At 42.3% G+C, this 25,114-nt stretch overlaps 1 protein-coding gene across 1 annotated transcript in view; it reads left to right on the top strand.

Moving 5' to 3' along the window:
* Positions 1-25,114, top strand: part of PRKCZ (protein kinase C zeta) — a 283,121-nt gene that overhangs the window by 6,140 nt on the left and 251,867 nt on the right. The window contains exon 2 of the mRNA XM_056543983.1: positions 18,060-18,235. Within this exon, the coding sequence (XP_056399958.1) occupies positions 18,165-18,235 (71 nt within the window). The 5' untranslated portion in view covers positions 18,060-18,164. The remainder of the gene's footprint in view (positions 1-18,059; positions 18,236-25,114) is intronic.

The following is a 25,114-nucleotide window of genomic DNA, read 5'->3' as shown; positions in this document are numbered from 1 at the left end:
GAATTTGTTTTAAAATAAATATTGGGGTGAAAAAAATCACAGAAGAATTGTGTGAAACATCACACACAGGTACAGACACTATATTATGAACAGTTCACAGAAGAAAAGTCTTCTTCATGAAGTTGGAATAAAGAACTGAACTTGGTGAGTACGATCCACTGTCTTTTCTTCTGTGAACTGATCTGTGTGTCTGCTTGGAGTCACGCACCACCGCTGTCAGTTATACGCCGTAGCCGCGCTGTTGCTGTAGTGCATGGAATACTACTTGCCCCTAGTTCTGTAGGTGCCGGATCCATATCCTCTCCTGGACACTATATTACGAACGACACTAACTTTACAGCCCCTGTAGTGTAGTCACATAAAAAAAAAATGTAAATATATTTGGTATTGCCACGTGCGTAAATATCCAAACTATTAAAATATAATGTTAATTATTCCGTACCGGAAAAGGCGTGAACGTAAAATGTGGGAGTTGTAGTTTTGAAACTCCTAGAAGCAGCAGTGAAGATCACTTTACAGCGATCTTCACTGCTACCTCTGACGCTGCGGCTGCCTCCACTTGCCTGCCGGTCCTCCCCTGCTCCACTTGTCGGTCCCCGTGTGCCCAAGCTACCTGCCGCCGGTCTTAGCGTGCCCAAGGTACCTGCTGCCGGTGTTTCCCCGCTCTGTCTGGGCTTCCAGGGGTGGGCAGAGTGGGGATCTCAACTGTCACCCCACCCTTGCCCTTTGATTCCCCGGTCAGTCCTGATCGGCCAATCGCAGGGGATAGGAGGAGGTGGCACCCCTGCCACCTTGCTCCTATCATTCAGGATGGTAGGAGTTGTCTCTGATAGCCCAGAAAATAGGGGATGATTGGAGCTATCGGGTCACCAGAGACTCGATCAGCCCGGAATCGCCGCAAATCGCCAATCTGAATTAATCGCAAACGTGGGGGCATTGAGGGGAATTTATCAAAACCTGTGTAGAGGAAGAGTGGTGCAGTTGCCCATAGCAACCAGTCAGATTGCTTCTTTTATTTTTAAAGAGGCCTGTGAAAAATCAAAGAAGCAATCTGGTTGCTATTGGCAACTGCACCACTCTTCCTCTACACAGGTTTTGATAAATCTCCCTAATTGTCACAGAATGCCTGCTGAGTAATTTCAGCAGGCATCCTGCTCCGGTCCCTGTGCGGTGGGAACTAAAATTCCCACGGGCGTACAGGTACGCCCTTGGTCCTTTAACCCCTTAAGGACCCAGGACGTACTAGAACGTCCTGGCACCCTGGGCTTTAAGGACCCAGGACGTACTAGTACGTCCTGGTGTTTCTCCGGTCTCTGCCGCGCCCCGGGCAGAGATCGGAAGCGGATGCCTGCTGAAATGCTTCAGCAGGCATCCAGGGCAAACGCCGAGGGGGGCCATGTACGCGATCTGCGGCGATACCGGGCTGATCGGGTCTCTGGGACCCGACCACCCGGTAATTTCGCATGATCCCGGCGGTCACAGACAGCCAGGACCATGCTAACGTATAGGAGCGAGGTGGCAAACTTGCCACCTCCTCCTATACCCTGCGATCTGTCGGTTAGTTAACCGACCAATCGCAGGAGGGGGGGCGGTTACTTCCTCCCGTCCTGCCCGGCCCCTTGAAGTCCGGAGAGGACGGGAGGAAGACCGGAGGACGCGGCGGGGGCCGGGGGAGTGCTGGGGACCGGCCCCGGTACTTACCTCGTCCCTGAAGACCCGGATCCCGGCGATGAAGACGGCGGCGACAGGTGAGTAGATCTTCAGCCGCGGTCGGGCCCTTTACAGCAATGCACGTCGCCGTAAAGCGACATGCATTGCTGTAATGGCACCCTGTAAACTACAACTCCCAGCATGCCCAGACAGCCCTTGGCGTTTGGGCATGCTGGGAGTTGCAGTTTTGCAACATCTGGAGGTCCACAGTTTGGAGACCACTGTGCCCTTCCAGATGTTGCAAAACTACACATCCTCAGCATGCACTTACTGTCCAGGCATGCTGGGAGTTGTAGTTCTGTAACATCTGGCCCTTCAGATGTTACAGAACTACAACTCCCAGCATGCCTGGACAGTTTTGGCATACTGGGAGTTGTAGTTTTGCAACATCTGGAGGGCTGCAGCTTGGACACCACTACACAGTGGTCCCCAAACTGTTCTCCTCCAGCTCTTACGTAACCACTACTCTCAATATTCCCTTCGGCTGCCTGGGCATGCTGGGAGTTGTGGTTTTGCAACAACTGGAGGCACACTGGTTGGGAAACATTGTCTGTTTCCTAACTCAGTGTTTCCCAACCCGTGTGCCTCCAGCTGTTGCAAAACTATAACTGCCAGCATTCACTGATAGACTGTGCATGCTGGGAGTTGTAGTTTTGCAACAGCTGGAGGTTCCCCCCCCCCCCCCCCCGCCCCCCTGTGAATGTACAGGGTACATTCACATGGGCAGGGGGCTTACAGTGAGTATCAGGCTGCAAGTTTGCGATGCAGCAAATTTTGCGCGGCAGCTCAAACTCGTAGCGGGAAACTCGCTGTAATCCCCCCTGCCCGTGTGACTGTACCCTAAAAACACTACACTACGCTAACACAAAATAAAATAAAAAGTAAAAAACACTACATAAACACATACCCCTACACAGCCCCCCTCCCCAATAAAAATGAAAATGTCTGGTACGCCACTGTTTCCAAAATGGAGCCTCCAGCTGTTGCAAAACAACAACTCCCAGTATTGCCGGACAGCCGTTTACTGTCCAGGCATGCTGGGAGTTTAGCAACAGCTGGAGGCACCCTGTTTGGGAATCGCTGGCGTAGAATACCCCTATGTCCACCCCTATGCAAATCCCTAATTCAGGCCTCAAATGCGCATGGTGCGCTCTCACTTCGGAGCCCTGTCGTATTTCAAGGCAACAGTTTAGGGTCACATATGGGGTATCGCCGTACTCGGCAGAAATTGCCTAACAAATTTTGGGGGGCTTTTTCTCCTTTCACCCCTTATGAAAAGGGGAAGTTGGGGTCTACACCAGCATGTTGGTGTAAAAAAAAAAAAAAAGTTTACACTAACATGCTGGTGTTGCCCCATACTTTTCATTTTGACAAGAGGTAAAGGGGAAAAAAGCCCCCCAAAATTTGTAATGCAATTTCTCCCGACTACGGAGATACCCCATATGTGGGCGTAAACTGTTCTGGGGGCGCACAACAAGGCCCATAAGGGAGAGTGCGCCATGTACATTTGAGGTGATTTGCACAGGGGTGGCTGATTGTTACAGCGGTTTTGACAAACGCAAAAAAGAAAAAAAAAACACGTGACCCCATTTCGGAAACTACACCCCTCACGGAATGTAATGAGGGGTGCAGTGAGAATTTACACCCCACAGGTGTCTGACGGATCTTTGGAACAATGGGCTGTGCAAATAAAATATTTTGTACAGCCCACTGTTCCAAAGATCTGACAGACACCAGTGGGGGGTAAATGCTTACTGTACCCCTTGTTACGTTCCTCAAGGGGTCTAGTTTCCAAAATGGTATGCCATGTGGGGGTTATTTTGCTGTCCTGGCACCATAGGGGCTTCCTAAATGCGACATGCCCCCGAGCAAAATTTGCTCTCTAAAAGCCAAATATGACTCATTCTCTTCTGAGCATTGTAGTTCGCCCGTAATGCACTTCATGCCAACTTATGGGGTACCTCCATACTCAGAAGAGATGGGGTTACAAATTTTGGGGGGTATTTTCTGCTATTAACCCTTGCAAAAATGTGAAATTTGGGGGGAAACACACATTTTAGTGAAATTTTTTTTTTTTTTTACATATGCAAAAGTCGTGAAACACATGTGGGGTATTAAGGCTCACTTAATTCCTTGTTACTTTCCTCATGGGGTCTAGTTTCCAAAATGGTATGGCATGTGTTTTTTTTTTTTTTTTTTTTTTTTGCTGTTCTGGCACCATAGGGGCTTCCTAAATGCAACATGCCCCCCAAAAACCATTTCTGAAAAACGTACTCTCCAAAATCCCCTTGTCGCTCCTTCGCTTCTGAGCCCTCTACTGCGCCCGCCGAACACTTTTCATGGACATATGAGGTATGTGCTTACTCGAGAGAAATTGGGCTACAAATACAAGTATAAATTTTCTCCTTTTACCCCTTGTAAAAATTCAAAAATTGGGTCTACAAGAAAATGCAAGTGTAAAAAATGAAGACTGTGAATTTTCTCCTTCACTTTGCTGCTATTCCTGTGAAACACCTAAAGGGTTAAAACGCTGACTGAATGTCATTTTGAATACTTTGGGGGGTGCGGTTTTTATAATGGGGTCATTTGTGGGGTATTTCTAATATGAAGACCCTTCAAATCCACTTCAAACCTGAACTGGTCCCTGAAAAATAGTGAGTTTGAAAATTTTGTGAAAAATTGGAAAATTGCTGCTGAACTTTGAAGCCCTCTGGTGTCTTCCAAAAGTAAAAACTCATCAATTTTATGATGCAAACATAAAGTAGACATATTGTATATGTGAATAAAATAAAATAAATATTTGGAATATCCATTTTCCTTACAAGCAGAGAGCTTCAAAGTTAGAAAAATGCTAAATTTTCAAATTTTTCATCAAATTTTGGGATTTTTCACCAAGAAAGGATGCAAGTTACCACAAAATTTTACCACTATGTTAAAGTAGAATATGTCACGAAAAAATAATCTCGGAATCAGATTGATAACTAAAAGCAATCCAGAGTTATTAATGTTTAAAGTGACAGTGGTCAGATGTTCAAAAAATGGCCGGGTCCTAAGGTGTAAAATGGCCTGGTCCTTAAGGGGTTAAGTACCAGGGAGCAAGGGCGTACCTGTACGCCCTTGGTCCCCAACAGGTTAAGGGTGCATTCACATGTGCGTATTTTTGCTGCAGATTTTGCTGCACATTGACTTCAATGGGCAGCAAAATCTGCTAAGGCAAATCTGCAGCAGATCTGTAACTGAATTTATGCACGTGTGAACAGACCCTAAGCAGAAAATCTGCTGCGGAGAGCCCGCCCCTTTAAAACACGCATGCAGGAAACCTGCAAATCTGCTTGTGTGAACGAGCCCTTAGGGTACGCTCACACATGCATATTTTCTACTGCAGATCTGCTGTAGCAGATTTTACTACCCAATCTGATACAGCAAAATCTGCAGCAAAAATACGCACATGTCAACGTACCCTAAGAGAACGAATGTCAACAGGAAATACCCAGTTCACAAAAAGCTAGCCACAGCGCTATGGTAATCTCACAACATAGCTATTTAGCCCCAAGTCAAGCGCAGACCCCTTCCTAAGCATGTCCATTACTGTCTGGCAGGTACATACTAAAATCACCTTTATGGTGGAGAACCCTTTTAAAGTATATGTGAATAGTCTTCAGAGCTTGATGAGTTTTGAAAACACTGCTACAGACCCAAGAGATGTCCATAAAGTGCAAAACGTTTGAGAAGAAGCACTGTTTGTTACACTTTAAAGGGGTACTCCGGTGAAAACCTTTTTTCTTTTAAATCAACTGGTGGCAGAAAGTTAAACATATTTGTAAATTACTTCTATTAAAAAATCTTAATCCTTTGTGTACTTCTTATTAGCTGCTGAATACTACAGAGGAAATTATTTTCTTTTTGGAATACTCTCTGATGACATCACGATCACAGTTCTCTCTGCTGACGTAATAATAATAATAATAATAATAATAATTTATTGTTGTCCTGCTAACCACTGAGCCACCATGCTGCCCTTAGCATACATCTGCTATGCATGGTTGCTAATATGGACAGAGATGTCAGCAGAGAGTACTGTGCTCATGATGTCATCAGTGTTCCAAAAAGAAAGGAATTTCCTCTGTAGCATTCAGCAGCTAATTAGTACTGGAAGGATTAAGATTTTTTAATAGAAGTAATTTACAAATATGTTTAACTTTCTGCCACCAGTTGATTTAAAAGAAAAAAGGTGTACTCCGCCCCTAGACATCTTATACCCTATCCAAAGGATAGGGAATAAGATGACTGATCGCGGGGGTCTCGCTGCTGGGTACCCCTGCGATCTCGGCTGCAGCACCCCTCTGTCATTACTGCACAGAGCAAACTTGCTCTGTGCGTAACGACGGGCAATACAGGGGGCGGAGCATTGTGACATCCTGTCTCTGCCCCTCATGACGTCAAGACCCGCCCCCTCAATACAAGTCTATGGGAGAGGCGGCAGTCACTTCCCCCCCCCCATAGACTTGCATTAAGGGGGCGGACCGTGACATCATGAAGGGCGGAGCCGGGATGTTAAGATGCTCCGGCCCTGTATCGCCTTTCATAACGCACAGAACGAGTTTGCTCTGTGCAGTAATGACAGAGGGGTGCTGCAGCAGAGATTGCGGGGGTCCCCAGCAGCAGGACCCCCTTGATCAGACATCTTATCCCCTATCCTTTGGATAGGAGATAAGATGTCTAGGGGCAGAGTACCCCTTTAAGCTAGCATCTGGGCTCAGTGTTTAGGAACCCCTTTCACCCAGCAGTATTTCAGTCAGTATTTTGCTCAATATTCGGAAGCCAAAACTAGGAGTGGTACCTACACTTAGAAAAACTGTTGTGAAAATATTTGCACTGCACCCATTCCTAGTTTTGGCTCACAGACACTGATGCAAAATACGGAATAAAATACTCCTCCTGTGTAAAAGAGGCTTAAGGGAGAAAAAAAAACACACAACCATGGTCTATGGTGGCCTCCTTACAATCCACCTATAAATGGCCGACCCTTCTCTCCACAGATACCTGTTCATTTCCTCCATGTGAAATATGATTTTGAACCTATTTGTAAAAATGTTTATTTACCAAAAAATTACTTATCCCCTGAAACAAGTTATAAAATATTGCCCACTATGTGCCTTACTTTCCTGCATTTTCTGTCAACTGCCTGTTAGGGTTATTCAGTCTCTAGTAGCAAAGAGACCAAGACAGAGCAGAAGTAGAGGGAAGAGGGTTTAGCTAGTGCTGTGCACAGCAGAGTAAGGGCCTTGGCTGTGTACCTGCAATCTGTGAGCCTGTCTGCCTCCTCCAGTGGGTCAATGCTGTGCCACCTATAAATTTTCTGTTCACTTGTCCCTTGTGTAAATATCTGTATTTCTACTACCATGTACACAATGCTGCCACCTAAATGCAATCTCCACCTCCCTTTTTCGGGTATGGTCACGCTGCAGAATTGCAGCAAAATTCTGTGTTACTAAACAGAGAATTCTGCTGAAATTCAAGCCTCATTGATTTTAATGGGATTCCATCATGGAATTACACAAAATATAAGATTAGTCTCATAGTTAGATGCAATGTGGAAATTCTGCTTTCTAAAGGTGACTGTAAAACACAGTTGAAATCAATTAGCAGTAAATTACAGCATAATTTCGGTCCAAATTCTTCTGCCGAATTCCACACAGAAGAATGTGTGGAATTCCGCATGAATATTCCGCACGGCTATCCGGCAGCAGCAGAGTCTCATTTATTTCAGTGGGATTCTGCTGCTCTGTTCACACGGTAGAATTTCTGTGACATGAACATCGGCAGCGGAAATCCTGATTCTGGTGTCCGCAAAAAACATTAAACCTGTTCAATTCTTTTGCAGATTCAGCATGGACATTTCACTGCAGCAGAGTCTCATTTATTTCAATGGGATTCTGCTGCACTGCCACTGCGGCATTCCTGTGGCAGAAGTTTCTGCTGTGGAAATCCCGATCCCGGCGTCCGCAGAAAGAATACACTTGTCTATTCTTTCTGCAGATTCCGCTTGGAAATCAATTTCTGGATCAGTATGGGAAAAAGTAATGTGATGTGAACCCAGTCAATTAAACAGATTTGTAAAGAGAAAGTTCTTTTAGTTTTGGGATTTTTTTTTTTTCTGTCCACAGTACTCTCTTCTAACACCTCTGTATGTATAAGGAACTGTCCAGAGCAGCATATGTTTGCTATGGGTATTTGCTCCTGTTCTTGGCAGTTCCTCATATGGACAGGGGTGTCAGCAGAGAGCACTGTGGACAGGAAAAAAATAAAAATAAAAATCCGAAAAGAACTTTCTCTGTACTATATAGCAGCTAATGAAAAAGTACTGGAAGGATAAAGATTTGTTTTTAATAGAAGTAACTTACAAATCTGTTTTTTTTTAATCAACTGGTTCCAGAAAGTTAAAAACAATGTTTTCCACCGGAGTACCTCTTATTAAGAATGTTCTACTCTTCTTCCTGTCATTTATATAGAACAATAGAACAGGTCAGCAGTTTTAAGGGATAAAAAACGCTGACAGATTCCCTTTACAATTTGGATACTTTACTATGTAACAACGAGCAGTTTCTTGCTGCAACCAATTTTAATTATATGGAAACAATTGGTTTGTTTACAAGGAAAAGCTGATGTTAGGCTGGGTCCTTACTACGTTTTGTCCCATACGGGAGCGCATACGGCAGGAGGGAGCTAAAACCTCGCGCTCCCGTATGTGACCGTATGCGCTCCCGTATGCCATTCACTTCAATGAGCCGACCGGAGTGAAACGTTCGGTCCGGTCGGCTCATTTTTGCGCCGTATGCGCTTTTACAACCGGACCTAAAACTGTGGTCAACCACGGTTTTAGGTCCGGTTGTAAAAGCGCATACGGCGCAAAAATGAGCCGACCGGACCGAACGTTTCACTCCGGTCGGCTCATTGAAGTGAATGGCATACGGGAGCGCATACGGTCACATACGGGAGCGCGAGCTTTTAGCTCCCCCCTGCCGTATGCGCTCCCGTATGGGACAAAACGTAGTGTGGACCCAGCCTAACTCAAGGTTTTCCCTCTTCGTTTTCCTATATGACAAAAAGTATGAGCGCTTCAATGTGCAGGACCAATAATAAAGTGTGCAAATAGGTGAGTAATACGCTCACCTTGTTCGGTTGTGCAATGTCCGAGGCACAACACTGGATAGAAACAGCACAATCAGTGCAGGCTGGCTGCTGCAGGCTTCCCATGCCGGAATGGCTTGCAGGAGATACAGGGACAGACACAATGGAGAGATGGAATTAGATCCGCGCGTTCAAGAAACGAGGTAGGAGCAAAGGGTATATTGGAATTCGGATTTATTAACTAGGCCAGAATGGCCTCTTCATCAGGCCTTCAACATCAAATAAAACACTGGTTAATATAGGAGTCTAAAATCGCGTCGCTGCAATGGACGTGACGGTGGAACAAATGCGCCCTTCTCGGGATACACCTTAGGGATACACATTCATATAAACATAAAATCAAGTAATACTAACAAAGGATAGTAATATTAATATAAAAATATGAATAAAAGTTATCTAGTGGTTCTAATTTATCAGGATACCCTTTCTCGTAAAACGATCGCGTAGTATATTAGACTGTATTTTAAAATCAACGTTGGAACTGCAGTTTTTCCTTACTTGCCGATATTGGCCATATGGCTGATTTGTTTCTAAGATTGGAAATTGTATGTAAATCAGTAATCCAACAAAGCAGTGATGTACGTATTTATTTATTTTTTTGATGTGGCACCCAGAGGATTACGTATGCCATTTGAATCGTCGTTTAAAAACTGCTCCATATTTACAGAAGCTTGGGGGGGGGGATACATGGAGGCTTGTTTGGCTGAGATGTTGTCCCGGGTGTTGGCCAAGAGACAGACCCTTCTCTCCACATTTACCACCGAGGCTAACATTCTGATGGAACAGCTCTCCATATTCAAAGATGCAGTAAAAAAATTTAAGCTGGATAGGAGTCTGGTTACAATACAGGAATATGGGTGCAATACTGTGGTAGATGTATATAATGACATTGGCTATCCCTCAACACTGATGTTAAAATTGAGACATTCGCCAGTGTATCCTTATATGAAGGACACACCAGAGCCCGCACACCAACGCCAAGGTTTCTCAAGATGGTGCGAGACCTACGCTAATCCTACCTGTGCTTGATAAGCAAAACAGGGGCCAGTGGACAATTACGGCAGCATTCGGTCGACTCACAACTTCCTCCCAGATACCCTCCAGCGTGACTGAGCACACATGCAATGGGAGGAGGGAGGCAAGCTGCAAGCCCCACCTGAGTTGGCTGATATAGGTGCCTGGCCTCACAGGTGCTACCTTAATGCTGCCTTGAACATCTACCACAGTAGTGCACCCATATTCCTGTATTGTATTCTAATTGTTACACATCCACACCACTTATCTGGTGTAGGATTCTATTGTGGCACTTGTAGTCCGCTGCAGGCATCCTCCATTGTATGCATTTTTATGCTGGGGATCGCCCTTAGCAACGGACTACAAGGGCAGGATCTGCTCCCCCAGTATAAATGCACAACCGCATTTGGGGTTGAGCACCTCCAGCCATTTGAGACCACGTTTTTTGTTGTTTGTTTAGGAGTCTGGTTAACAGGCTCTATAAATACGAAACCAAACTGATAGATAAAAAAGTTTTTAAATTCAATAGGGATAAAGAGGATTATTTGACTGGTCAAATTAGGAAGTGGCCAAAAGATCAGTCCACACAGTCAAATAGTCTCCACAGTGATGCTCTGTCACATCTAGAAATATTAAAACCCCTAATTCTGACAATAATAGACAACACATCATAATACACAGAAAAATACTAGTAAACTGTTGGATATTAACAACTGGGGCAAAAAGAGTAATCAGAATAATTCCCCTACACCATCATGCGGGTTCTAGAACCATTGTCAACTCTCACTGGAGACAGAGAAAAATCAGTGGGAAGGAGAAAGATGTCACCGTCCCCCCAGATCTGTATCTCCTACGGAAATACCAACAAACGGGAATGTACATGTATCTAGGGAGAAGATGGAACATACTAAAACTATAGAAATATCAAAGACCATTACAATTACAGCTGATATTCACCTGTAGCGATTTTAAACACATCATTACTGACAGTCCACAATACCCAGCTCAGCATTTGTGAAAGGGAACCTGAAATTGAGGTTTTCCCTGATGCTGTGGAATCTCCCCCAGTATCAGATGTTACCTGCAATTTATCATCCATCTCAGAAATGTATTTTTTAGGCTGCCATCTGGTACATGCACACATTGCGAAATTACGTCCTGTAATCTTGAGCCCAAAATTGCGTACGATCCCGCAGTTTTTTCCTTGCTATATGCAACCATTCCCCACCCCAAATAGATACCCAATTTAAATCTTGAAGTCTAAAAAGAAAACTAGAACGCAGGGGTGGAGCGAAGCAAAGAAAAATCATCTGGTGAACTAAAACTAGTTACAATTTTTACTTTATCATCACATTTATTATCTGAATATGAAAGATCCCTTTTATCCAAGGGGTTATCTTTCTGCCCTGCCACTACCCCTGATCCCTTCCAATTGTTCCTAGGTTTCAATGAATACACAAGAATGCTCACATTAGCGAGGTTCTTTTCAGGGAAGGATTTTTCTGATCCCACAGAAGCCTCTGATGCAGCTATGAAACATGTAGAAGTCTACAAAAAGTTTACATTTTATCCATTGTCCTTTTTAAAGGTAATTTTATTGATACTTTTTATGCACTGGTCTCAAATGACTTTAGAAAAATAAATGAATGTCCTGTGAGCAGTTTTAAAGATAATCTAAGGGTGAGAGAAGTGCTTTGAAAACCCTAAAAAATTACTCTTTGATTATTCGTCCTGCTGATAAGGGAGGAGGGATGGTTCTATTAGACCATCAGGATTATATTACTGAATCCCTACGCATTTTATCAGATAAGAATTATTATGAGACTTGAAATGGACCCCTAAGTTCATATTTTTAAAGAATACAATAATCTTATTCAATGTGCTAATGATGATGATATTTTAAACAAACTGGAATGGGAATTTTTGAATATTAACAATTTACAGATACCAATTTTCTACTACTTCCCAAATTTCCACAAAGACGAGAAAAAAAACCCTGGGAGGCCTATTATTTCCGGGATAGGTGCAAAAAACAGTCACCTATGTGGACTTGTTCCTCCAGCAGTATGTTCTTGAACTACCAGCATTTTTACATGATTCTATACAGTTGATCTGTGAGATCCAATCCGTAAAATTTCCCTCCAGGTTTCAGTTTCTTAAGCCTTGACGTCTGCATTATATTCCAATATCCTAGAGAATAAGGGCATCAGTGCAATAGAGTTTTTTTTTTTTTTTTTTTATAGATTTGGATGCTTCCATTGGTGACACACAATCGGAGTTCCTTATTAACTCTATTTTTTTTTTTCTCCGCGACAATGTTTTTACGTTTGACAATATATTCAGACAGGAGCGAGGCTGTGCGATGAGGACTCGGTTCGCCCCAAGTTATGCAAATTTGTACATGGGGCGTTTTGAGTCCCTCTACATCGCACAGTCTTGTTGTTTTGGTTCACATATTCTTTTATTGGCAATTCATAGATAACCTCTTCCTAATCTGGAGTGGCAGTGAGTCTGAGGCATTGGAATTTGTGGCGCTTCTTAATGACAACGAATGGGGTCTAGTTTTTATTCCTAATTACTCATCTGAGAGCATGGTTTTCCTGGACCTTGAAATTTTTAAAGACCCCAATGAGATAATATAAACTAGAACCCATTTTAAAAAGGTGGACGTAAACAGTTTTTTTTACATTTTTCTAGTTGCCACTACCCAAAATGGGTTAAAAACATACCATACGGCCAACATCAGCAAGTAAGGAAAAACTGCAGTTCCGACGTTGATTTTAAAATGCAATCTAATATACTACGTGAACGTTTTAATGAGAGAGGGTATCCTAAAAAAGTAAAAGATGCTTTTAATAAAATAAAAAACAAAATTAGATTTATGAATAATAAAACTGAAAATAGAAATACAAACTATTACATTTTATTACAAATTATAACTCCTGCACTGAGAATATTTGGCACATCTTATCCAGGCACTGGCCGGTTCTATTAATGGACCCTATTCTGAAAAACATTGATGCCTAAGAAACCGGCCATAACGTTTCGGTGTGCTAAAATGCTACGCAACCGCCTAACCCTGAGTAGAATAAAAAAAACATTTGGATACCTGCGGATTGTTCTTCATCTTATGTAATATATTTATTAACCTGTCAATGTGGAGTCCAATACTTAGGCCGTACTATACAAACCTTACGAGCCATAATTAACAAACGCTGATACAATATAAATAATAAACTCATGCTCTATAGTCTATCACGGCATATAACAGTACATGCCGGCAATACAAGTGGTCTATCGCCATGTATAATAGATTTTATTCCTGAAAACTGCCTTAATTTCAACAATTGATCAACTGTGAATCCTTCAGGGTTTAACGTATTAACATTAAATATCCAGAAGGATTGAATTAAATGATCAAAAGAACCACTAGATAATTTTTATATAGTCACATTTTTATATTAATATTACTATCCTTTGTTAGTATTACTTGATTTTAGACTCCTATATTAACAGGTGTTTTATTTGATGTTGCACGCCTGATGAAAAGGCCATTCCGGGCCTTGAAATGCATTGTGTTAATAAATCAGAATTCCATTATACCCTTTGCTCCTACCTCGTTCCTTGAACGCGCGGATCTAATTCCATCTTTCCATTGTGTCCGTTCTTGTATCTCATTGTTTCTGTGACTCTTGTCGCTATGTTTGCATTTCATGGTTTATAACCTTGACTCAAGCAATTTGTATAAGCGCGTGTGTTAATTATAAATTAATTATAAATATCATTTGTTACACTGCTAGAAATAAATCTACATGTAGTCAAAATAAACAAGAATTGGCAAGGACCATTTCCTTGATTCTGTTCATATTAGGGCTGCACAATTTAGGGAAAATGTGCAATTGTGATTGAGATAAATATTGCAATTTTGATAAGTGATTGTGAAATAATAATAATATGGTTAATTCCTCTCCCCCATTTCCTGTCCACACCCTCATTTCACATCTCCTTTCATTTCATGCAAATGCCCCCATTCAACATATCCCCCTCTATCTATCCCCCTGCTTAACGTCAGTCCCCATGTCACCCCTCCCCAACATGGCTGTTCTTACAGGCTCAGCCAATCACTGGTCTAACACATAACACTGTGGCGGCCACTGATTGGGCCTGTAATGTCCTGCTTGTATGTGAAGAAGGATGCAAAGAAAACACCGGGAGCATGAAGGAGAAGGGGATCTGCGGCAGACCTACGGGGATCAGGGATAGGTGAACATCCCCCTTTTTTTATTTATTTATTTTTTAAATAGCAGTGTTTCCAACCAGGGTGCCTCCTGCTCTTGCAAAACTACAATCCTCAGCATGCTGGGAGTTGTAGTTTTGCAACAGCTGCAGACACCCTGTTAGCATTTGAATTTAGTTGGCGGCCCGCCATAGACGTAGCTGCCTCAGCACATGGAGTATTCACGAATTTTACCAGGGGGCAATATTGCGATATATCATGTGGCCCTAGTTCATATCTGTTAAAATGGTTAAATGTTTGTTTATCCTGGATGAATTTGTTGTTCGCTTTGCCGTCCTAGTGCAAAAGTAAAGTGGGACAGTTGCCCATAGCAAACATTTAGTTTGGAGAATGAAAGTTTTAATTAATTGTCCCCGCTAGCTTAGGGGAAGTGAGTGATGTTTAGGCTTTTGAGCTAGAAGGCAGCTTACAGCAGAAACTTCCCTCCTATTGCATGATCTGTGACGAAAGCTCTGTCCTACATTTTTTTGCTGAAAGTGTCAAAATTTATATCTAAGTTGCTTTATTTTATAATTTTTATTTTGTATTTGGCTAGTAAAATGGAGCAAAAACATGGGGAAACGCTATAAAATTCCATTTAAAATTCTGGATCATCTATTTCATGGAAAAAGTTTAAATCCTTTTGACTTCCTCTTGTTAATCCGATTTATACTTTGACAGAAAAGCAATTAGGAAAATAAGAGAATCATTAATGCTGAGTGACAATCATGTTAATGGCAATTCTGCATATATAGGTTGTATTGGTTGTCTGCTCAGGACCTTTTAGGTCATATGTATGTTTACTCATCAAGACTAGTATGAGAATAAGAAGGGTTTTCTCCTTTATGCAAATGCGTATTAATATTCAGTTTTCATCTGGCCCAAAATCTGTCTGAAATTAAAAATAGTAGTTTGAAAATAGCATCAAAACACAGCCAAGAAATAGTTTAATGGGATACTCCAGTGCAAAAAATTTTTTCCATATCAGCTGGCTCCAGAAAGTTACAGGCTTATAAATTACTACTATTCTCAATTTTAATCCTTCCAGTACTTATCAGCTGCTGTATACTACATTATCAGCTGTTCTTCTGCCTGACCACAGTGCTCTCTGCTGACACCTCTGTATGTGACGGGAACTGTGAAGAATAGGAGCAAATCCCCATAGCAAACCTCTCCTGTTCCAGACAGTTCCTCACATGGACAGAGGTGTCAGCAGAGAGCACTGTGGTCACACAGAAAAGAACAACCCAACTTCTTGTGGAGCATACAGAAGCTTGTACTGAAATGATTAAGATTTTGAAATAAAAGTAATTTAGAAATCTGTGTAACTTAAAAAAGTGAAAAATAAGCACTAGAGAAAAATCTGTAATTCCAGCTTTTTTTTTACCTGTAATATTATGGCACAAAACAGTTTGAACATAGCCCAAAACTTTTACTAAACTGCTGCTCTAACTTCAGATTTACTGACCTTTGTCTATTCATACATTTTTTTTTTTGGTGTTAAAGGGGTACTCTGGCCCTAAGACGACTTATTCCCTATCCAAAGGATAGGGGATAAGATGTCTGATAGTGGGGGGTCCTGCCTCTGGGGACCCCCGCAATCTCTCATGCAACACCCACCACGGTGGCCGGAGTACGTGACGTCACGACTCTGCCCCCTTGTGAGATGTCAGCAGAGAGCACTGTGGTCATGTCAGCAGAGAGTTCTGTTTTCCAAAAAGAAAACCATTTCATCTGTAGTGTTGAGCAGCTAATAAATACTGGAAGGATTAAGATTTTTTTTAATAGAAGTAATTTACAAATCTGTTCAACTGTCACCAGTTGATTTAAGAAACTAAAAAAAAATTCCACAGGAGTACCCCTTTTAAGAGCTCTGTAAAAAAAAGCTCCATGCAGACTTATTCAGTGAAGTTTATACACCAAGCTGTAAATGTTAAGAGCACTAGATCAGTTATCAGTAAATTGCAGTTATGCGTATTAAAAAAAAACCACTTAGAATCTATTTTAAAAGGTGTGTGTGGCTTCCAAAATGTGTTTAATGCCGGGGTGTTAAACTTTCTTGTCAGTGTGCCCAAATGTGCAGTCATTGTTCTGGGAAATTCTATTGAATGCCAGGGCACTGGTTAGACTGGGTCTATAAGCAGCTAATTGAGGCAAATTGTTGTTGTTCACCTATTTCTGTTCTTAATTTCAGTATTGTTTTAGAGTGATTTACCACGGTTTTCTTTCACCGTGTGTACAAATGAACACTAAAAAAAACAATTCCTGACACATAATGCCACAAGACACTGCCCCCTCCCTACCACCAAATTTGTATTTTGATGGTAAGATAATCCTACTGAAATTAGCATATTTTCTAACCTTTATCTAACATGTATGGTTAGGGGTTGTCTGGCAAAATAAAACCAGTGTATGGTGTCAAAGTATAATAAAGCAACTTACTGATATGTTATTAGCCATATTGCACAGATCCTCTATCAGCTGAGCTGTCTGGCTTATAGCTATGAGATTAAATCAGTCTCTGAAACCAGCCTGCTCCTGCCCCTTCTTCCCCCTTCCATCCTGTCTGCTCAGATTGGGACCAATAATTTGAAGAAGGGTACTTGTATTACTGCTCAGTAGATTTTTAGACAGCAGGAAATGCTTTTTTTTTCAGTCACAGTAGTTTCCGTCAGAGCGGGATCACCGCTGTCTTATCTGAGGAAGGCTCCCTTAAAATCTAATGAGCAGTAAGTAATAAACTCACCCTGTTCACATTAATGTTCTCGTCCTTGGCAGACAAGCAGGGATGGAGTGCTTTCCTTTAGAGTGATGTCACACACAGCTTAGCTGATAATGGAAGATCTGTGCACTATGGATGATTATATTAGTAAGTTGCTCTATTATACTGTTTAACACCATACACAGGTTGTTTCTTTTGCTGGACAACCCCTGTAAAGGGGTACTCGGCTGGAAAACTTTTTTTTTTTAAATCAACTGGTGCCAGAAAGCTAAACAGATTTGTAAATTACTTCTATTTAAAAATTGTAATACTTCCAGTACTTATCAGCTGCTGTATAATACAGTTATTTTCTTTTTAAATTTCCTTTCTGTCTGATCACAGTGCTCTCTGCTGACACCTCTGTCCATGTCAGGAACTGCCCAGAGTAGGAGTAAATCTTTATAGCAAACCTATCCTGCTCTGGACAGTGTGTGGTCAGACAGAAAAGTAATTCAAAAAGAAAAAAATTTCCTCTGTAGTATACAGCAGCTAAGTACTGGAAGGATTAAGATTTTTAAATAGAAGTAATTTACAAATCTGTAGAACTTTCTGGCATCATTTGATTTAGAATTTTTTTTTTTCCCAGTGGCGTACCCATTTAAACTCATGACAGTGACAACAAGTCGTTTCCTCAAATACAATGATTGCAATAGAATGCTCCATAACACTGTAAGTCATTGAAGCACTAGGCAGCTACCTACTCAGCCTAACCCTCATTCTTTCTCAGAGCAGAAGAACGTAACCACTGTTATTGTTGTCTGGTAGGTGACAGCAAAAAAATGAGTAGTTAGCGCAGCACCATTCCCCCTCCTCATCACCCTCCTAAAAGTAAACTCCTATGAATATCCATAGGCAGGGCTGCATGTGTAGTCCTATGTTTATATAGTATACTGTATATGTTCATAAACATTCTGGTTTCCTTATACTTGGTAAATGTATTGCGCCTGTAAGTAAGCTTGAGTACCATTAGACTGCATGTGTTTTCGTAATGGGGAGGTTTCACAGAAGATAAATATAGCTTGAGAAAAACCCTTCCATCTTGATAAGTGTCATTGTTGTAAATGTATTGGAATGCAAACAGTGATTCATTGTTTGTTCCCTGTGCAGGAGCCCAGTCTGGTTGGATCACTACTCCTGTGACTGTTCATCACAAGTGTTCACACCATACACCTCCCGAGTGACAAGGTTATAAAGCTGGAGTTCTTGAATATAATGCCGAGCAGGATGGGGTCAAAAATGGATTTGACGAAGGACATCATTAAAATGAAAGCACACTACAATGGGTGAGTGTATGATGGGGGTGCCATTTATTCTCTATTTACCTTTTTCAGTGGAATATAAAAGAATATTCATACCACATCTGTGTCATATCTTGAAGATATGTCATAGATGCCAAAGATGAAAATGTCCTATTTTGACATACATTTTAATATAAACTTTTGTTAAGGCTCAGTTTCCACTAGCGGGCTGGCTCAGTTTCCCTGCAGCGTTTTAGTGACATTGCTGAGCGCAGCTGATGCTAGAACTAATCCCATTGTCTTTAATGGGGTAGTTTATGGCATCTGGCATGTAACTAGGGGTGCTGGGGTGGGGTGCAACATGTGTTTTCCTATCTGCCTCTGAAACTGTGGAAAACTAAACAAGCGTGAGGACAACTGATGTGTTTTGAAGAAAAAGAAAGTGAGCAGAGCTCCTTCATTTTTGCACTAAATTGAGACTTTCACTTTTTTTACACTAGTTTTCTGGTGTTTAGCATTGATAAGTCCCCCACCCCCCTCAAACTTTATAAAAGTTTGTCCCCATGATCTCTATTTTAACTTGCATAGCTCCAGAAGCTGTTGTATAGTTTTCTGTAAACTGCACCTTTTATATACTGATGTCTTCAGGATTAGTGGACCTGTTTTAAGTGTAACTGTCATTGTAGAAAACTTTTGACATGTCAGAAGTATTCATTGGTAAAGGTTTAGGTGCTGACACCCCACTGATTTATTTATTTATTTTTTTAGAAGCATGTGGCTGAGCACTGCTTTTCCCTGCTGAGTTAGTGCTCATAACTTAAAAGTGTACCTGTTGTTTGCAAAAACTTTTTACACAATGTAGATAACAGGTATATTTGTAATACACATTGGTTAAACAAATTTCCATTTTTTTTTAGGTGAAAGTGCTGTCCCTGCAGCTATTGCTTGTGTCTCTGTTCGGAGACCAAATGCATGAAGTGAAGGCAGGACAAGCAGGGCTCTGTGCAGGTTCCTGGCTTGTCAATAATCCTGCTGTGTGGGCTGGGAGCATGTGATAGAGCCTCAGTGCACAGAGCCCTGCTTGTCCTTAGTGCCCAGAGCCCTGCTTGTCCTCACTGCCCAGAGCCCGCTTGTCCGTCCACAGCTGCAGGGACAAGTCAGGATTTTTTTTTTTTTTTTACCCAAAAATATACAAATGTTTTTACCTAATGTATATTACAAATATACATGTTATGTTGCAAATGACAGGTATACGTTAAGCTTAATCCACCTATAGGCACAGTGTTCTGTGGGTATAAAAGTAATTTATTGAAGGATTTGTCTGTCTTAGATAACCCCCATTCATATTAGGGCATGGGCAAGAAACTCTAGGGCAGTGGTCTTCAACCTGCAGACCTCCAGATGTTGCAAAACTACAACTCAATTCAATTACAACCAAATTAAAATTGACAGTTTACCCCCTAAGTGATAAAATAAATAAAACTAACATTTTTTAAATTTATTAAATTAATCCTTGTCAATCCCCCTTTCTTTACCATTTTGGGTTCTGCTCCCTATTGTCCCTTATCCCAATCCCTCCATAGCATCACAAGCATCTTGTATCAGTACACTTACTATTGTCATAATGTTTAGAAGTATTATATAACAACAAAAAAACATATACTTGTCAAGAAACATGTCTGTAGAAGAACCTGTGGCCGGTGCCAATACTTATTCATGCAACCATTTGTCCCTCAGTACTTAAAATATATTAATTTTGCCTCCCCGCCTTGTGTATGCTTATCATTCAGTTCATGTTATTGATAAATGTTGTAAGTGACAGGGGATCTGCAACTATTCCCATCTGAACAATAACACCGGGGAGGACACATTGTAAAAAGTTTTGAGTTTCGCACAGATTTTTTGCCCAAAACAATCACTCTACACTCTAAGGGTATGTACGCGTAATGTAAATGAAATATCCGCTCACAGAATTCCGTGAGTGGAGATTTCATCCGGCGGTTGCCACCAAAATACTTAAATGGAAGGACTACGTGGCGCTATGCAGTGCTTGCGGACTTCTGCTCAAAGAATGATCATGTTCTTTCTTTGCACAGATCAATTTCAACGGCAGAATTGTCCGCTGCTAAAATTCCTCAGTTTCAACGGGTCTCGCGGAAGACCCATTCACACTGACGTTAATGTTCACTGCCCGTAATTCCACTCGCGGAATTCCGCAGTGTGAACCTACCCTTAAGCGTGCTTTCCCACAGGGCGTATACGGAGCGTATTTGACGCTGTGCAAAATTTATGGCAGCAGCGGGAAATACGCTGCGTATTCCTTGCTCACTATACACACAAGGCTTTCCGGCGGCAGCCCTATGTCTGTAGTGAGTTTTAGAGGCGGGGCCGTGTGCCGGTGTGTCTGTGACGCGCGGCTCCGCCTCCAAAACTCACTACACACATAGGGCTGCCGCCGGAAAGCCCTGTGTGTATAGTGAGCGAGGAATACGCAGTGTATTTCCCGCTGCTGCCGTAAATTTTGCGCAGCGTAAAATACGCTGCGTATACGCCCTGTGGGAACGCACCCTAAAGGAGTTTACTCCAAAAGGACAAAGGTTTGCATGATGCACTTCAGTTGTTGAAAAGCGGGTGTGTCATTGGATTTAGTGTAGATTTTTGAATATTTTCAAAAGCTCATACTTGTGTTTACATGGAAATTCTGTTGCAAAGTTTACACTATCTTTTTGCAGTGGTGCGAAAGTCGTTAAAAATAAATAAATAAATTAAAATAAATTCTAATGTGATATATATTGCTTTTTATACTTGGCATTTCAACAAACTATTAAAAACCAAAACCTCACATTTTTAAAACAAAAAAGGTGCGATTAAATTTTTTTTATTGTTGCAACCTAAATTACGCAAGTTTTTAGATATGTCCTCCAATATATGCGAAGTATAGAAGTACTACAAGTTTGCACTCTTTCCCTTCATACTTATGCAGTGCTTTTATCTCTGCCACCTATCCAGTAGGGTCCATCAGTTTTATAAGCAAGCACTGACTGTTTACAATGGGCACCCGTGACAGAGTGGCTGTCCATTCTTATGCGACAGATATTGTTTCTTTACCATTTCTGTTGGGAAGACAATGATCGATACTTGGCCAATAGAAAACTCTGCATCAATTTGAAGGGTCACAGAGACTTAGAGACATTTCTTGTGTTATATACTGTATTGCACCCCCTTTTAATATTAACGGAAATACTGAATAAGCAAAAAGACATTAAAAAGATTTACCAGTATCTTAAGCAACTTGCCCTTCATGTATAAAAGGCTGGAATAACACATGCAGAGAACGGCTCGGCCGTTTTCTGCATGTGTGAATCCAGCCTTTTATACATGAACGCCAAGTTGTTTAAGTCGCTGGTAAATCTTTTAAATTTCTTTTTGCTTATTTAGTATTTCAGTTAATATTACATCATAAATATATTATGTGACCCTTTCTAGATTGTGCAACATTCATTCAAGGTAACTTTGGTTTAATAGCAAAGATTTTTTATAAGTGTTGGCAGGATGTACTTGAGTGATTTTGTAGAAATGATGCAGTTCAGAATGTGCTGCTTCCACCTGAATGCTAAAGATCATATTAGGTGGCAGCTTCCCAAAACAAGATCTCATCTGCCAATCTGGGTGTGTATAAGTACTACTTAATGTGTTGCACACATAAATATACCAGGGCTGGACAAATCCCAGGATCCAGGTGTTTCTAATATCTCTACACTTACTGTCTGCGCCTGACATTGGATCGTGCTTGACATTGGTTTACTGTGTATGATATTCTAATTGGTAGACAACTAACTGGCTCTTGAAAGTCTGTAGAATTTTTTCTTCTTCTATTCCCTTCAGCTATTGTCACACACAGCATTTTGCAAAAAATAAAATGCAGTTTTTTTTCATTAGTGCTTTTATTGCACTTTTATGTGCATTTTCTTTACATGCAGAAACGCTGCAGCATGATGTTACATTTATGTCTGGGCTGAGGTAGGCAGTATATTTTATAGTACTTTATTGTCCAACTGTTAGTTGGTTTATTTTAGTCTAGAATTTTACACCACATAGTCATACACAAGACACACCCCTTTCTCGGTCTCTCTTCATTGGGGGACACCGAAACTGATGGGTAAATGCTCTTGCCACTAGGAAGTGCTGACAGTGGGGCGCAAGAAACCCGCTTACTACCCTTATTTGCGGCCAAGCAAAGTGTCCTGGCCGCGTTCTTTATTAGAATGCCTGGAGACCTACAGCCTACAGCCGACCACGTCCTTAGTGCGGGCAGACCATCCTGCTTACTGCTCTTAGCTACTGCAAGGCGCAGTGTCCTGGCTGCGTTCTCTTATCTGCTGCCGGAGACCCTCTGCAGCTGCCCCTCTCATTAATTTTCTTGGGACAGCGGGTCTCCGTTCCCACGCGGCCAGGGCTTCCCCGGCGGGGGAGGAATCTGTCGCATCATTCTACCTGTTCCCCAGCCCTGTACCTGTAACGGCCGCTGATCGTACGGCCGGCTCCCGTTCATGCAGCCGAAAGACGGAGGGGCGGCGGTGTCCTTCATTGACACCCATCTGGTCCAGGGTTTCACCACATTGGGGTGTTCCTCTCAACGCTTTGGTTGCTTTGTGTGTGTGCGCTTCTTACTTGCATTCATACTCACATCTTTGTAACTTTTACCCAGCACCAGTGTTCAGAATTACTGATCTCTCCCCGGACACATCTCGGCCTAACAATACTTAAATATGTTGTTGCAGGGTTCCTGGGGGGCCCATCCACCCAGTACTTTGTCCTCCTGCCCTCCGGCGGCATTTCCCTGCTCCTATAGCCTGGTGCACTTTGACAATCCCTCTTCCACAGGGGTACGGGGATCAGGGAGCTTGGCTGATCAGTGCCTGAGTTTCATCGCAACCACCCCTTGCTTTCCCCTCCACTATATAGGTGGGATGCCTGGCTGGGCCCTTGTATTTTGCTGAGAGCAATCAGCAGGGCTGCGCACTTTTGCAGCCTGGCTCTCTTCCTGTTTCTTGGTTATCTACTGCTGCTCATGTCTTGGCATTCTCCTCTGTTGGCGGAGTTTATGCAATCCTGTATGGCTCGGCATCAGCCGGTCTAGCACAGTCTGTGTTTGGGTCCTGCCATTGCTCTCCTTCTCCCTTGGTGCCATCTCCCTGGAGGGGTCTGTTCATCCTTCTCTTTGTCAGTGTCAGTGTCAGTTGCACTGCACTGACTCTATGGTCTTCTGTAGTAACCTTCCCTTTTGCTTCCCACTCTGTTGCCGTCCTGATGGGATGTTGCTTCGGTCTGCTATGACTGCTGGCATCCATGACTGGTTGGTCTCCTTGCTTTGGACACTATCCTAGTATGCTGTGGGATGCCTTCTTTTCTTTGTAGGCCCTTCTGGTTCTTTGGGCCTTAGTGATGGTTGTGATCTCAGGCAGGTAAGCTCTCCTGCTCAGACTTCTCCGTGATCCCATTTTTGGGGCGGTCTTTCTGTACCGCACTTATTCTTGTCTGGACATAGAAGTTCGTCGCCTGGAGCGTTTCGCTACAGGTGTATGTCTTCCAGGCGACTCAGAAACCTGCAATTCCCATGTCGGCCGCCTGGGTGTTCCGGGATTCCCCTTTCGGGCCTTTTTAGCCGTTATTCCTCCCATCTCCTACTTTTGGGGTCCATGTTTTCCTGAGGTGGAGGAAGTTCCGCTCATTTTGCTTTGAGATGGGCCCCTGGGACAGGGGTTTTGGGGCTGCAGCTGTTCAGGTAATCGATTTTTGGGCATCAGGCCTCTTTTTAGAGCCAGTCTCCATCTAGCTCTTTTATTAAAATTTTTTTTTCAGTGGTTTTCTGGTCTCCACCTCCTGTGTTTGCCTTCTGCTCGGCGTACGCTGCTCTCCCTGGCGGTTTTTCTGCCATGTTCCCTGAATCGGTTGAATCTGCATGGGGGCTCTCTTGTGCCCTTTTCCATTTTTGTTTCTCAGCCGGGCTAGCTCTTGGTCTGGTTCTCTGCTCCTTTTTTAGTTGATTTGTTACTTCCTCCCAGGATGGTTCCGGCCCATCTGGCTTCCTAGTCCCCCTTTTCTTGTCTCTCTATATGGACCGTAGGTTTAGAGTCTCTACATAAGACCGTCTCTTGCTTTTGGCGTTCTAGCCCATTTCCATGGACAGAGGTTCTTCCGGGGAGCTCAGTTTGTGGGCCTCGGTTGTCTCTGTCCGGGATCTCATCCGCAGGCTTTACAGTAGAGTGGGTTCGGTCTCTGGACTGTTTCCCTTTCTATGGTGGTGTTTTTCCCACCCTAGGGGACTGCTTTGGTACGTCCCATCAGTATCTGTGTCCACCAATGAAAAGCGACCGAGAAAAGGATATTAAAAAATAAATAAAAATAAAAATGATTTGTACTCTTCGTAGAATCTCCACCCATTTGTGTTCATTTTTGTCCGGATACTCTTCCGGTTTTTGGGTTTATTATCCTGGATTCTTTCTAGGGTTTTACGGACCTGTTTCTTTGTTGGCTTCTCCTACTGCTTTGTGACAAAACTGATTACCTCACTTCCAGTGGGCGGGTATATCCTGCCAGGGAGGAGCTCACTTTTGATTTTTTATTTTTTTTTATTTTTATTTTCGTAGTGTCAGCAGCGCCTCCTAGTGGCAAGAGCAAATACGGTACCCATTATATCTTTGTCCCCCAATAAAGGCTACGAAAGAGATTTTACGGGGAGTATTAAAAAAAGCTCATTTTTACATGGCACCATGGCATTTTTTTTTTATTTTATTTTTTTTTTCTGTAAAGCCACGCTCCTTCTTTTTTGCACTCCAAAATACTGGGCTAAAGTTAGAATGTTCATGTCATTTAAATGAATAAATAAATTTTAAATAAATGACTACCGTATTTATCGGCGTA

This window comes from Hyla sarda, chromosome 10, assembly GCF_029499605.1.
Source record: "Hyla sarda isolate aHylSar1 chromosome 10, aHylSar1.hap1, whole genome shotgun sequence".
Classification (NCBI taxonomy): Eukaryota; Metazoa; Chordata; class Amphibia; order Anura; family Hylidae; genus Hyla; species Hyla sarda.
The sequence above is the reverse complement of the archived record's forward strand: the minus strand, read 5'-3'. Positions and strand labels throughout refer to the sequence as shown.